The 15,160-nt window shown below is 37.2% G+C and overlaps 1 protein-coding gene across 2 annotated transcripts in view; it reads right to left on the bottom strand.

Annotated features, from left to right (window-relative positions):
• Positions 1-6,776: 6,776 nt before the first annotated feature.
• The window catches only part of ADGRG7 (adhesion G protein-coupled receptor G7), a 66,860-nt gene continuing 58,476 nt past the window's right edge, over positions 6,777-15,160 (bottom strand). For both annotated transcript variants that reach the window (XM_025416379.2, XM_035709992.2), the window contains 3 exons: positions 14,211-14,366; positions 11,937-12,093; positions 6,777-7,850 (listed from right to left, as the gene is read on the bottom strand). In XM_025416379.2, coding sequence (XP_025272164.1) covers positions 7,590-7,850; positions 11,937-12,093; positions 14,211-14,366 — 574 coding nt within the window. In that variant the 3' untranslated portion in view covers positions 6,777-7,589. The remainder of the gene's footprint in view (positions 7,851-11,936; positions 12,094-14,210; positions 14,367-15,160) is intronic.

Below are 15,160 nucleotides of genomic sequence, written 5' to 3'. Positions count from 1 at the left end.
TTCTAAGGTACCAGAGAAACCCTGGCACATGAGAACACAGATATTCCCTACTGTGTTATTTTCAGGAAAAAAAAATTATACAGCAATTAAAAGAAACATACACAGACTTCAAAAACACTCTGTTAAATGAAAAAAAAGCAAGTTTCAGAAAGTTATGTTACTACACAGGAAAGAGTTAACATACAAACCGAAACTGCTATCCCTGGACAGGACTGCTTGCATGATTGGCCTATGGCTAGGGTCTAGGGACTTGGCTTTCAGGAGCATTCCCACTATTCTTTGATATGAATGGTGCATTGAACCCAAATTGTACAACCAATGCAGTTTATGCCGAACACCTGCTTGCTTTCTGGGAGTCTGGAATTTGGGGATATACCAGTCAGAGGGTGCCTTTGTGACCAGCTCCGAATAAAAGCCCTGGGCACTGAGTCTCTAATGGGTCATAGTAGACAACGTTTCATAAGTGTTGTCCCAATTCACTGTGGAGGAATTAAGCGCATCCATGTGATTGCCCTGGAAGAGATTTTTTGGAAACTTGTGCCTGGTGTCCTCCTGACTTCAGCCCATGGGACTTTTTTTCTTCTCTAAGTTTGCTATATCATGTTCTGCTATAATAAATCATAGCCATGAATACAATTCTATGCTGAGTCGTATGAGTGCTCCTAGTGAATCACTGTACCTAGAGGGTGGTCTTGGGGACTACTGAATTAGTTCCCTAAACCATTTATAGAAAAAAAGGGGTGGGGGGAGCACAAGAGTATGAATTTCTGTGAGTACATAAGCTTATGTATGCATAGTTCTCAAAATCTGGAAGGTCCACACCAAACTTACTAGAGTGATTAAATGTGAGGAGACAGGGAGGGAAGGGAAGAAAAGCCTGGATTTGGTAAAAATTGGTCAAAGGGCACTTGGGCTCCATCTGTGGTATGCTTTACTTTATTTCTTTTTTTTTTTAAGTAAAATATACCATGTCATACCTAGATGGGAAAATATTTTATGCTAATTTAAAAAACATTTCATCCTGCATTAAAAGTCACAAAATTTTAGAGCTGGGGTGGTGGTGGTGGGGATTTAGAGTTCACCTAATTCTGCCCATACCTTTAAAAAGGTAGAGGCAGGCTTCTGCCCAGAGAGGCAAGTATGGCCTTTAGTCATATAACTTGTAGTTGGGACCATAACTCCCGGTCCAGAATGCTTCCCTAATCTGAACTGCTTGATAAGTACTGTGGCCAGAAGAACCAACCTTTTTTTTCTTTTTTTGTCATTGCAAAGGTCCAGAAGGTCTCAATTGTTACAACATGGTTGCATAGCAGCTTCTATCAAAGTTCAGCAAATTATCAATGTCATACTTCCACGTGTAACAAAGCTGTACTGGAAGAAGATAAGAATTGGACTACAGTTGTCTGGGAAATGTAGTTTGTAAGTGATAACAGCATCAAATCATACCACTCTGCTTTTCTTTTCTTTTTTTCTTCTTCTTCATTAAAATAAAGGGTTACCATATTAAGCAATGGGACTTTTCAGACACATGATCAGTAGCAAGAAAGATGTACATCCTATTTCCAGTTTTGAAATAATTCACAAATAAGAACTTTAAAACTAATTTCCAAGTTCATATATTGCTATTGGGAGTACACAATGGTACAACCACCTTGGAAAACCATTTATCAGTTTCTTATAATGTGAAATATACACTTAGTCTATGACTCAGCAATTCCACTACTAGGTGTTTTCAAGAGAAAAGAAAACACTGAGACTTATACAAGAATATTTATATATGTACCCAAAGACACTTGGGTGGCACAGTCAGTTAAGTGACCAACTCTTAGTTTTGGCTCCAGTCATGATCTCGGAGTCGTGGATTTGGGCCCCCTTCAGGCTCCACACTCAGCACAGTCTGCTGGAGATGCTCTCACCCTCTCCTTCTGCCCCTACTTCTCTTTCCCACTCTCTCTCTCTCAAATAAATCTTTAAAAAAAAATATTTATATCAGCTTTATTCCCTGTTTTCAAAACTTATTACCAAATGCCCGTCAATTGGTGAAAACGTCAACAAAATGTGATTTATCAAAAAAACCTGAATACTACTACAATAAAAAGAAGCAAACCACTGATACAGCATGAATGAATGAATCTCAGAAATACTATGGTGACTGAAAGAAGCCAGGCTCAAAAGACGACATGATTCCATTTATGGCCTTCTGGAACATGCAAGACTAAATGCCTGGTAATAGAATGCAGACCAGTAGTTATTTGGGACTGGGGATGGCAGAGGATTTAACTGGGGAGGAGCATGAGGGAATGTTATAGGCTGATGAAAAAGTGCTTAATCTTTCAAGGGTAGTGGTTTCACAGGTGTATACATTTGTTAAAACATCTAATTAACACTTAAAATGGGTTCATTTTAGTTCATGTAAATTATCAATGAAATGAATATATAAATATTTTTTTAAATACAAAAAAGCAAGCCCCCTACCAAAACAAACAAATAAAACAGAAAAATAATCCCAACAGCCAAAATTAAGGAAAACCACGTTAATATTTTTTAAAACAAACAAAACAGCACCATCTTCAGCGGCCCACTTGTAATATTGAAATTTTCTGTGGTACCAGGGCCTGTCTTTGTATATACATAGTGTTGTAGAACTGTGGAGCAGTACTGAACATAACACATGACTGTTTAGGGTGTGCACTCGGCAAACTGGCATGGATGTGAACATGCTGCACTTCCAAGTGCAATAGCCTTTTTGTTCATTCAAAATAGTGGGCCCTCTCATTACCAAATGATATACCCAGGGGGACGCTTTGAAGGAAATGTAATGCCAATCTCAAGTAGTGTTGGAATAACTGTGTTTTTGTCAAGGTAGGTTTATTGATTTCTTTAATTGTTAAGACATATGTGACTTGTGTGATGTTTCCCTATTTATCTTGGGTATAAGTTTATGGTTAATCTGAGGCCCACTCCTAGCAAAAATACAAGACCATATGACATGTTTCTTGGGTACTACTCTCTTTGCTCCTATGATTATTTTCCCTTCCTTCTTACTTCATAATTTTCAGCAGCTTTTATATATTTTTTTTCAAATACACATTTAACAGGTTACATGTATGTAAAATAAAGTAATAGATGATGCAAATGTAACACTACTTTGAATCTGAGTTTTGTATGTGTGTTTTAATAAATAATTGCTAATAAAATTTCTCTCCTCTCCCAAGATTTAGTGTTTTATTTTTATTTTTTTTTTAATTTTATTTATGATAGGCACACAGTGAGAGAGAGAGAGAGAGGCAGAGACAGAAGCAGGCTCCATGCACCGGGAACCCGATGTGGGATTCGATCCCGGGTCTCCAGGATCGCGCCCTGGGCCAAAGGCAGGCGCCAAACCGCTGCGCCACCCAGGGATCCCTGTTTTATTTTTAAGAAAAGGTGGATGGACACAGAGAAAATGCACTCGAGAGGAAAACTTAACATTGTCATGGAAGGCCACCTGTCTGCTGTACAATATAATGAAGAGTTAAAGATGTCATGTGTCTGTCTGTCATACATGATTTATTTGTCCTTGGTTGGCAAATTTATGCTTCTGTTCTTCATTTTAGAAGTTTCTGCATTGTCCTGAACATATTCCTTAACACAAAATGAAAAATACTCTGCCTCTATGAGGACATATAAACTCAAAAAAATGCTGAATGCTCCATCAATCTTTTGCAGATTTTGAATCAAATGCAGAGTGAGTGTTTCATTATGTTAAAAAGAGAGGAAAATGGTAAACTATGGGAAAATATTTTCACCAAATGTAATCATTAAAGAGCTAATAACTATAATAAAAGGAATTCATATAAGTTTATGAGAAAAAACAATAGCTCAATTGATGAATGGTCAACACAAATAACTAAAAAATAAAATGCCAAAGTAAATGAGTATATAAAAAATGTTTATGGCACTCCAGATGTTGGCGACATTATAAATTACTGCAATGTTTTAAAGGCATTATAATAATACATACAAGGAATGTAAACAAATGTCCATAACTTCTGACACATTTATCCTAATCCTTAGAGTTTACCTTAAGGAAATAATTTAAAAGAAAGGAAAAAACATGTATATAAATATGCCAGTTTATTAATCATGCATGACTACAATATTAAAAATTTAAAGAAGCTGGAAATCCAATAGAACTTAGTAACTTATGCTATATTATGCAATCGATTATTGTAAGGACTGCATTATTGGGTAACAAATGAAAATCATGATGAAATTTCATTTACTATAATTATAGTTATTTAAATTCTTAAAGAGCATAAGAAAACATGAGAAAACAGACATCTTTGATTGGTTAGGGAATTATGAATTTTGCTTTTTTGAAAAAAATATACTTTGTAAATATCTTCCAAAATTGTCATAACTTCACATTGTTTTAAAAATGCAGCTAGGAAGCTATTTCTTCTCTTACTAACTGTCCCCCTTTACCCCATCTTCGCTCCAGGAATGGAACCTAATCCTGGCATCTCTGTCTTGGACCTCATCCGAGGAGCCAGGTGCTAGAGGTGCTGGGCAGATGAATTAAAGTGGTTCCACAGAACCAGAGAGCTCCAGTGGCTGCCAGGCTGGTATGATGCAATTAATACTTTGGGTCCAGATTTCCCAAACATTTGCAAAGAATGCCAAGTTCTTTTGAATGAGGCAATGAGTTTGAGAATAATCTTCCTTGGTCGGTAACAGAAAACAAGAGGTCAGGTAAACTTCAAAGTGGGAAGGGTAAGAGAAAAAGCAACCCAAACCTCCAACAATTAAACAATGAGCTCTGAACTGTCAGTTCAGACCCAGGAAGGAAAATCTAAAGGTCAGGATAGTTGGTTCCCCAAAGAAACTACATGAGATGCCACAAGCAAAAAAGGCTATGGGGCACTGTTATCACACAAAATAAATAAGAAACATGGAAAATTGGCTCCATGGAATATCATGAGAACAAGTACTCTGAGTCTCCCCTTCCTGAAATTATCTTTTTATGTTAAGTCACTGTTTGGCTCCTACAGTCCCTGTACTTGCTCCCAAACTTCCAAAGCACCGAATAATTAATTTTTGCTTTTCCTTACCCACCCCATTCAAACTCTTCTCAAAGACCTAACAGGCTTATCAGAGTAAGGGAAATGATTGATGAGCCTGTCCTCAATGTAACTGTCCACTCTTCACCCCAGGATAGCCTGTCAACTAGGTCATCCCCCATTCCTCCACTTCACAGTGGGCATGGGACTCAGGCTGGCCCAATTATCCCCAAACACAATGCCTGTGGGCACATGACCAATAAAGGTGTGCCAGTTCTTTGGTCCTTTCCTCTTCCTGCCCTTGCTTTACTCTGTGTCACAGGGAACCGAGCCGCACAGGTTCTGGGCTCAGCGGGCCTTCAATGAAAGGAGGTTGCAGGGCAGGTGAGAGGGGATGCCAATGTTCAGCCATGTAATCCAATTTGAGGATGGTGCCAAACACAGAACAAAGACCCAGGAAACATGGAGAGAAAAATAATCCTAACATATTCTTTGAACTCCTTGCTTTTGAACTCTAGGCCTAAAGTTAGTATATCATATATTTTATGTCCTAAACCAGGACACTTGAGAGTAATAGGGACTGCTAGTAATACATAAGTCAGGAAAATAGGCACAAATTAGAACCAATTCAGGCAAACTAAAACATATAGTTACCCCACCCAAAACCAACTCAGGCTTTGGACTTTATAATTAATTGAGCCACTGAATTATCTTTGACCCTTAACCTACTTTGAGTTGATCTCTATCACTAAACTTCCTGACCTATGCATGAGGTTAAGGTCTAAATCAATAAATGGTAGGATTTTAGGGTAGGCAGACAAACATCAATATCTGCCTGTCTTATCCTCATAATTTGTAAAGTTTGCACATTCTTGGTATAGCCATTCCAGGAAAATTATAGGGAATTTTGGTTGCTATATTCCCAAGAAGATTGAAAAAGTGCAAAGAAAACTAAAATCGAAAAAAAGATTAAAAAAAAAAAAAGAAAGAAAACTAAAATCACTGAGGAAACCACATATACTCCACTCAGGCTAAATGAGGTTCTTTAGTTATCTTTTTTTTTTTTTTTTCCAATTTAAAGTGGCCCTTATTTGAAGTTTACTTTCATCTGAATATAAATTTTGGGATATAGAATAGGTCAACCAGATCTTATAATTTTTCCGTGTCCAACCTCTATCTAGGGATATTACTATACCACTACTAAAAACACTGTCCTCTGAGAACTGCTTTTCTTCTGTATCTTCTTCGCTTTACTTTTTCCCATTAGCCTATAAGGTCTCAATTATACTATAGATGAAATAGGCTCTCAGCTTGTCTAGGAATCCAACAGTCATTTACAACCATTTCTATATATATTTTTTTTTAATTTTTTTTTATTTATTTATGATAGTCACAGAGAGACAGAGAGAGAGAGGCAGAGACATAGGCAGAGGGAGAAGCAGGCTCCATGCACCGGGAGCCTGATGTGGGATTCGATCCCGGGTCTCCAGGATCGCGCCCTGGGCCAAAGGCAGGCGCCAAACCGCTGCGCCACCCAGGGATCCCCTATATATATATATATATATATATATATATATATATATATATATATATATAAACCCTCACGTGTTCTTTAGGGTAGGATAAGAAGGGTATGTCACAGGTCACATGACATTTGATAGTCCCTTAGTTCAGTGCACTCATAGCACTTGCCTAGTTTATGACAAAACAGAATACAACAATTCAAAGACTATATCTCCTACGTTTAGTGGGAGTGCTTCCCACTCTAGTAGAGGTCATTTTTTATTCAGGAAGCCATTCATAATTCAAGTGTTTGAAATTCCATGAGCAGTTAGATTTTTCAAAAGCCATAAGTGGTGTTTGTGACTAACTTCCCATTTTTTGAGTCTCAAAGTCGCTTCATCAATAAAAGGACAGATGTATCAAGATCCAGAAAGAAATACACAGAGGCTCTAGTAACCAGCTCATCTTTTTTGTGTCTCACTGTCCATTTCTTAGAGTGCTAAATCCTCTGGTCACAAAACATGCTCTTTTTTGAACAGAAAAAAAGTATCCCTTTCCAGAGGTTAAACTGGCACAAAATCCTTAAGTAGAAATAAAAATATAAGCAAATACAAATTAAAATATTCACAGATCAAAAGTATTATATATATATAAGCAACTCACTGCAGGGTTCATTAGGAGTCATTTTGTTCCAGAAGGTAAATATTTTCTCCCCATGCCCTCTTTGGTAAATTGTAAAAGAATTTCTTTTACCAAAGTTTGTCACATTTATGATATAAGTAACAATGATAATCTTGAATTATCCTGAATGCTGGGTGGAATTCTTTACCTCATTCAGGTAAGAATCTACTGAATGACAGAAAAAAATACCGAATCCATTATCCCTGATGATAATAAACAAGTTTTACCTGAGTCTTAGCCTTGAACAAAATATATTGAAGGAGACTCTCTGGGAGGACCAAGTATTAAAGGAAAGAAACAGAATAAGCAACACTTAACATGAATTGTATAAAAAGAGGATCACAAAGGCAGTAGTTTCACTGTCTAGATGCTTGGGTTTGCTTGGTCACTTTCAGAGAGTGTCGTTTCCTCCATGATGACAGATGGCTCCAGCAGCCTAAAGCGTTCACTTAAGGTTGGAAGTGACCTGAGCATGTTATACATCCTTACACGCAGCCTCATTGTGGTCACTGATGGCTTCAGCTTCACTCTCCCAGTGGATAGCGACAGTGACTTCAACACTTCGGAAGCTTTGTTCTGGAAGATTTTTGTTCTGACAGTGTACAGGATAAAAATTTGCAATCCCTGGCAGATAGAATAAAAGTTTTATGCTAGATCAGTGTTAAGATACAGAATCAGGGAAGAGATTTGTTTTGCTTTGCCACCCGCCCATCTCATCATGGACAACAACTCCCCAACCTGAGTTTACATCTGCAGCTGCTGTGCACTTTGTCATCTCAGAGGGTTCAGGTGACGTTCCTCTCACATATAAAGTGCTACATGGAAACAGTAGATTTAGAAGACCCGAATTTAGGTCCCAGTTCACCACATGTTGGCTGTATGATTGAGAGGCTCTTTCTCTTCCTGATACCAACTGGGTGATACCAATTGATTTGTGACGCTAACAAACAAGAGTTAGTTTCAGATTCCACAGGTTAACAGTCCTGTGATTGCCTTCACTTCAGGTGCTAGTGAAGTTTGGGGACAAACATTGGGTCCCCACATTACCCATACTTCTGTCTGACTTGACTACAAAGTCAAGGGTTTCAAACCCACCTCCCTGCTTCAGGTTTGATCATTTAATAGACCTACTAACAGAATTTAGGAAGTATCTTTACTTACCATTACCTGTTTATTACAAAGGACACAACTCAGGAAGAGCCAAATGGAGGAGATCATAGAACAAGGTATAGGGGAAGGGGCATGGAACTTCCATGCCTTATCCAGGTGTACCACCCTCCCAGCTCTCTAATATGTTCACCAACCTGGAAGTTCTCCAAACCCCTTCATGTAGGGGGTTTTATGGAGGTTCCATTATACAGGATTCGCAACTCTAGGACCCAATAGCATTAGCCATTTGTGATTGACACAGTCTCGTGCCCCTTTCCCCTTCCTGGAGGTAAGGCTGAAAGTTCCAAACTTCTAAACCAGGTCTAGTCTTTCTGGCAACAAGCCTCCAGCCTGAAGCTATCTAGGGACCCCAGCCTCCAGTCATTCATTAACATACAAAAGATACTCATCACTTCCAAGACAATCAATTCCAAAGACTTTAGGAACTGTGTACTGAGGACAAAGACCAAATATTTATGTTTTAGTAGACTGCAGTTACTTCACTTCAATTCCTGAAGGAGACAGATTGCCTATGGGTCACTTAATTCTCCTTCCAGTTCTAACATTCTATGATTGTACATTTCTTGGCATTTTAGTAACACAACAAGTTACTACACAACAAGTAAAAGTCTGCAGTGTTTAAGAACAAAACCAATTTTAAGCACTACTATTCATTGCTTTTCTGTCCTTTATGTACAAAAATCAGATGTGCATGAGAAATTAATCTACAAAAGACTGAATACTATTTTCTGTACACTTTTTAATTATTTTTATGGGAGTTCAATTTGCCAACATATAGCATAACACCCAGTGCTCATCCCGCCAAGTGCCCCCCTCAGTGCCCATCACCCAGTCACCCCAACCCCCTGCCCACCTCCCCTTCCGATACCCCTTGTTCATTTCCCAGAGTTAGGTGTCCCTCATGTTTTGTCACCCTCACTGATATTTTCACTCATTTTCTCTCCTTTCCCTTTATTCCCTTTCACTAATTTTTATATTCCCCAAATGAATGAGACCATATAATGTTTGTCCTTTTCCGATTGATTTATTTCACTCAGCATAATACCCTCCAGGTCCATCCACGTGGAAGCAAATGGTGGCTATTTGTCGTTTCTAATGGCTGAGTAATATTCCATTGTATACATATACACTTTTAAAATGAAAACCACCACATAATGAAGTCCTATTGGTATCAGACAGTGCTTTTCATGTAATCCTCATCATTTAATGTTTCTCATTTAATCCTAACACCAACCCTATAAAATAAGCCTTAGCAGCCCATGTAACAGGTGGGAAAACTATAGCTCAGATAATTTAAGTAACCTGCCTAAGATTACTCAACTGGTAATAAGTTCAACTGAGTTGAACTCAACTCCATTTGATTCCAAAGCTCTTCTAGCCAATATACTACTCTGTCTCTTGCTTGTAACTGCAATAGAAGGATATTATGAAGTATATGACAGCATCTAAGAGTCCCCCTGTAAATTTCTCATTTATCTCCTTTGTGGAAATAACATCACTAGTTGAGTAATAGTATTGTGCCAATGTTCACTTCTTGATTTTGATGATGGACTATGGTTATAATATATTAGCATTGGAGAAAACTGGGAAAAGAGTGCCTGGGAAACTCTACTATTTTTGCAACTTCCTGTTTTAAACTCTTTAGAAATAAAGTTACTTAAAAAAAATTTCTCCAGATTAGAATCTCTAGGGCCCAAGCCTTATAAGGATCTATTTCTAGAAGCATATCTTATGAATACTGTTGTAGGAGACTTCTGATGCTCTGGTAAGATAACCCAAAGACCCTGAGAATTTAACTAATAAAACTCTCCTTTGGCCAGTTCTCTGACCAAAAACAGGAAGATTAACTTGATCATTATCCAAGAGGCAGTATTTACCCATCTGATGATGACACAAGGAAGGATGCATAGGGACTTAGGTCTTGGAAGGGCAGAAGTGGTTACTGGCCATCCTGATTGTTCAAGAGAGATTTATTTTGAAGATATAAGAAATCTGGTCCTCTTTGTGGAGTACACTATTCTATACTTAAAAGACTGGATAAATTTCTAGTTGTACAAGAATTAGGAAAACACCTAGACCATGGAGAACTCATGAAGACAACATCCTGTGAAGCTGTGTGAGTGGAATCCCAATATTTCTATACTCCTTAAAATCCCAGAGATGTTATTGAAAAAGATAAAATGTATGAATCAAACAATTCTCACTACCATAAAGATCAAATTGTGCTATTAAAATAATATCTATAGCACTTAGTAAATGTCTATCAGAATTACAGCATTCTAAATCTAGAAGGATGGGACACCTGCGTGGCTCAGTGGTTGAGTGTCTGCCTTTGACTCAGGGCATAATCCCAGGGTCCTGGGATCGAGTCCCACATTGGGCTCCCTGCAGGGAGTTTGCTCCTCCCTCTGCCTCTCTCTGTATCTCTCTCTGTGTCTCTCATGAATAAATAAATAAGATCTTTGTAAAAATCAATCTATCACTCAATCTAGAAGGAGCCTTACATATAGTCACTTTAGTGTACTTAAAAATAAAATCCCTATTTAAAGTGAAGATTTCTAGCTCTTACCCCATAGATTCCAATTGACCAGGTAAGGGGTGAGGCTGAGGAATAAGCATTTTAACATACTATGTAAATCTCACGTAGTCAATATTCAGACTTGCTTTGGAAAACACAGCACCAATTTTAACATCCCCCCTCCATTTTAGATTTTACATACCTCCCTCAGGTTGTACGACTTTCCTAAAATCACATGATAATTAATGGTAAAGCTGGATGACAGCCTAACTCTCTTTTTAGCCCAGTGCTCTTGTCATATGGTCACCCTCAATTTTACTAGAGAGTATTAACATTTTGTAATGAGCCTCTATTTTATAATGTGCCTGCCGTAGGAGGAGAGAATATCCCTGACTATCTCTCCTTTCAGGTACTTTTTTAAATCCTCATCACTCTAGGCAACAAGCCCATGGGTCAGTTGGCAATCCAATGGCTGCTGTCAATACCCTATTTATTTCTCTTCTGGGGAGTTTCCATTGGGTGTTGACGGCAGTGAAAAACTGCCTTATACTCATTTCAATTTAGTCAATTTAGTGGCAAGCATATATCCCTCACTTGAGGCACTGGAGAGGGTCACCAAAGGGCTTACAAACATTAACTGTGGTGGTAACAATTTAAACAGCCAAGCAACTTCCACACTGCGCTATACAGACTCTTCAACCTTTGTGGTCCAGTCAAATTTATCTAGTGCTGTTCCCGATGGTTTCCATTTTGTATCAAAGACTAGTTTCTTCAGTGATATTTGACCAGGGCCCGAAACAACCAACATGATACCAACTTCCCACAGTAGTGGGAACTACTCCCAACTACTCTCAGTAGTTGAAGATGTGAGACAAGCTTTCTTTCCTCTTCTTTCAAAATGTATTGAAAATAGTCTCCTAAAAGTAACAGAGCAATGACCTTCAAGGTCACCTTTAGCTTGGTCCAGGGTACTCTCACCACTACTGCATGATCTGCTACTTTCAGACTAATCCACACCATACCTGGGTGGTGTTGAGAAGGCAAAACATGTAGTTGAAGACAATCCTGACGTCCTCATTACCGATTAGCATAAAGTATGCCAGAATCCAGGTAATTCCAAAAACAACCGAAATAGATAATGTACTAAGAACCTTCTTTAGGGATGAAACCTTTTTTGTGCTAGGTAAGAGAAAACAAGAAAGAAAATACAGTTTTATTATTAAAATCATTTTATTTTTTAGTATCATTGCTACCCTCTAATTGAGAATACATATGCAACTGCCCATATATCCTCTTTAACAATATTATGCATCAAGTGGAAAACCATGTTAGACCTACATCTGGTTAAAATCTGATTTAGCAAGCTTTATTAAGGAATACAGTGATATTTGCTTAAAGGCTCAGGTATAAACAGTCCCTTATATACTACTGCAGGCAAGTACCCCACACACGTAAAAATCAATGTTTTCTTTAGAAAGGAGTTTTATCTTGGTGATTATTTTGCGGATCAGTCAGTGAGAAATTCCTTCTCTGGGCATCTGGGATCTTCCTATGATGTAGGTTGATATGGGAATGAAAGGTCATCAAAATGTAGAAATGTAGGAATCTGGACTTAGCCCTATGCCTTCCCAAGGGGATGTTAGCAATTGTTCCACAAACAGAACCTAGAAAGCATTTTGTTTGATAGAGCTGGCCTTTTTTAATTGTTCTTTGGAACCCTGACATCACTCTTTGAGAAGCCTGGACTGGACTAATTGATGATGACAGACCACATGGAACAGAGATTAGCTTTCCCAACTGAGCAGCTCCCACTCAAAACCACCACCCACTCACCACCAGGCACAAAAATAAGTCGTCTTAGACCATCCATCCATATTCAAGTCAGTGAAGACCAGAACAAGTTTACCTGACTAACACTCAAACTTATGACAAATAATTAATAATTGTCACTCTAAGCCAGTAAGTTTTGGGGTGGTTTCTTATGCAGCAAAGAAAACTGCATAAGAATCTGATACATGAATGATAATTTGTTAAACAATCAAATTGTAACCTACTTTTCACTGTGATTAAGCCAATTTAAGAACTATGAGCTATCAGCCAAAACCTAGAAATACAAATTATTGTTGTCTGTGGCCAAAATAATACTGTTTTGTATAAAGGAAATATAACCTATTCTGCAATTAGGCTAAGATTTTACTGAGATTTTTCTGCATTGCTAATAAAACAAAGGTTTGAGGGATTATCAATGATAGTCTTTCCCCTCACATTTCTCCTCAATATGGATTATCATTCATTAGGAAAGATGACATTTAGTTTTGATCAGTAAAAGCACATATTAAGATCATATTCCCACTAATGATGGTTGTTCCCACCCATCTATTCATACTAAACAGATCCATTTGATGACCAACAAAGCTCACAGATAAACTTCTAATAAATGTACTGGAGGTATAAATTAAATAAATAAATAAATAAATAAATAAATAAATAAATAAATAAGCTGGAGGTAAACACAGTCTTGTAAAATGAAACCTGGATTCATGACCTTATTAGCACTGTGTTCTAAACAATTGTGATGTTGGAGTTGTGGATAAGGAGGGTGTATCTGTTTAATAGTTTCTGTTCTTTTTTTTTTTTTTAATAGTTTCTGTTCTTTACCTGTCCAACTGAAAGCTTTTTTGTTTACCAGGGATGACAATGAATATGCTTAGGGGGACAGAAAGGTTATGGAAAGGAGAGAAGCAGTACACATGCTAACTTATAAACCAGAGAGCACTTGTCCTGCCTGCAGAAAATGTGGATGAAATGTTGCCAGATGTCCCAACTTTTTCAAGAGAAAATATAATTTTTAAGTGAAATCTCCCAATTTTTATGTTTCAAACTAATTTAAAAAACTTAAAGCCATTATCAGGTTCAAGAAACATGTAAAATATAGCCTGCAGCTTCTAGTTTGTAAAATGAAATACAGTTATCAGCATCTCCTTACAATCTTCTAATTTCTTTAATTATTCAAATCTGATTTCTTGAAATTTCTTCTTTTGAAGTCTTTGGGTTTAGTTTAGTTGGGCTCATACAGCACAAAAGCATGTTATGTAATGCAGTTCCATATTGTTGGGAGAAGAGGAGATTTACTTTCTTAGACAAAGGTTAAAAGAAAATCTGCCCTGCAAACCACATATCCTTGCCATTGTCCCAAAAGTCTGAAAACTCTTTTAGGATCTGTAGATATATTACGGTGCTGTATTATGTACTGAATGAGTCATGCTTGGAAGTGTCCCACTAATTGGTAAGCTTACCTTGTCAGATTCAGGTTAGTCTTCCATATTACTTTGACTATAATGATAATAAATATAACAATATTGTTGATGAGGATAATGGTGATAGGTATGATGAATGACCACAACAATGGACTTGTTATAAGACCATTGTTTCCTGAAACTGCCAGCCAGCAGCTATGGGGAGAAAAACAAAATGATTTTAGTAGATTAAGAAAGTTATACATATTGGTTCTCTGCTATTAACATTATTGACATTCACTTTACTGAAAGAACTGCTAAAAGCCAATATCCCTTTGCATTCTATATATTTGAAATGACTTTCAAGAATTTAGCCACTAGAAAAACAAAGAAATATAGTAGTTCTGGATATTTCTTGATGAATGGGCTAATGAAAAGAAAATAGCTTTTAAATCAGGCAATCCCGAATTTAAATGTCACTCCATCACTTACTAGGGGGTCTGACTTTAGGCAAGTTGTTGTCTTAGTTCATTTTTTAACATGTAGCACATCAAGGTGGTTTAAAATTTTAAAGGCACAAGTCATCAAGTTATGCTTATACTGGCAAACATATTTTTCTTATCTTTAAACAAATAGTAACATATTTATATAACTTACTTAGCAGCATATCTTGGAGATCACTCCAGATGAGATTATAGACAGTCATTATTTTTATAGCTGTATAGTACTCCATTGATTTGTTATAGTTATTTACATAGTCTCTTATTAATGGGCATTTTTAAAAGTTAAATGTTTAAAAATATTTTAATAGTTATTTAACCTCACTGCATCTGTCTTAAGTTTTTTGTTGTTGCTATTGCTGCAAATGGCTTTGGTGGTTTTTTGGGTTTTTTTCCCTCATCTGTGAGGTATAGTAATCACTTCCTGGCATTGTTGTAAGAATGTGTTCATTTATTTAATAGGTATTTACAGGACACATGCTATGTGTCAGACAGTTCTAGATATCTGAT

The sequence above is a fragment of the Canis lupus genome, chromosome 33 (assembly GCF_003254725.2).
Source record: "Canis lupus dingo isolate Sandy chromosome 33, ASM325472v2, whole genome shotgun sequence".
NCBI lineage: Eukaryota > Metazoa > Chordata > Mammalia > Carnivora > Canidae > Canis > Canis lupus.
This window is presented reverse-complemented; position numbering and strand designations above follow the sequence as displayed.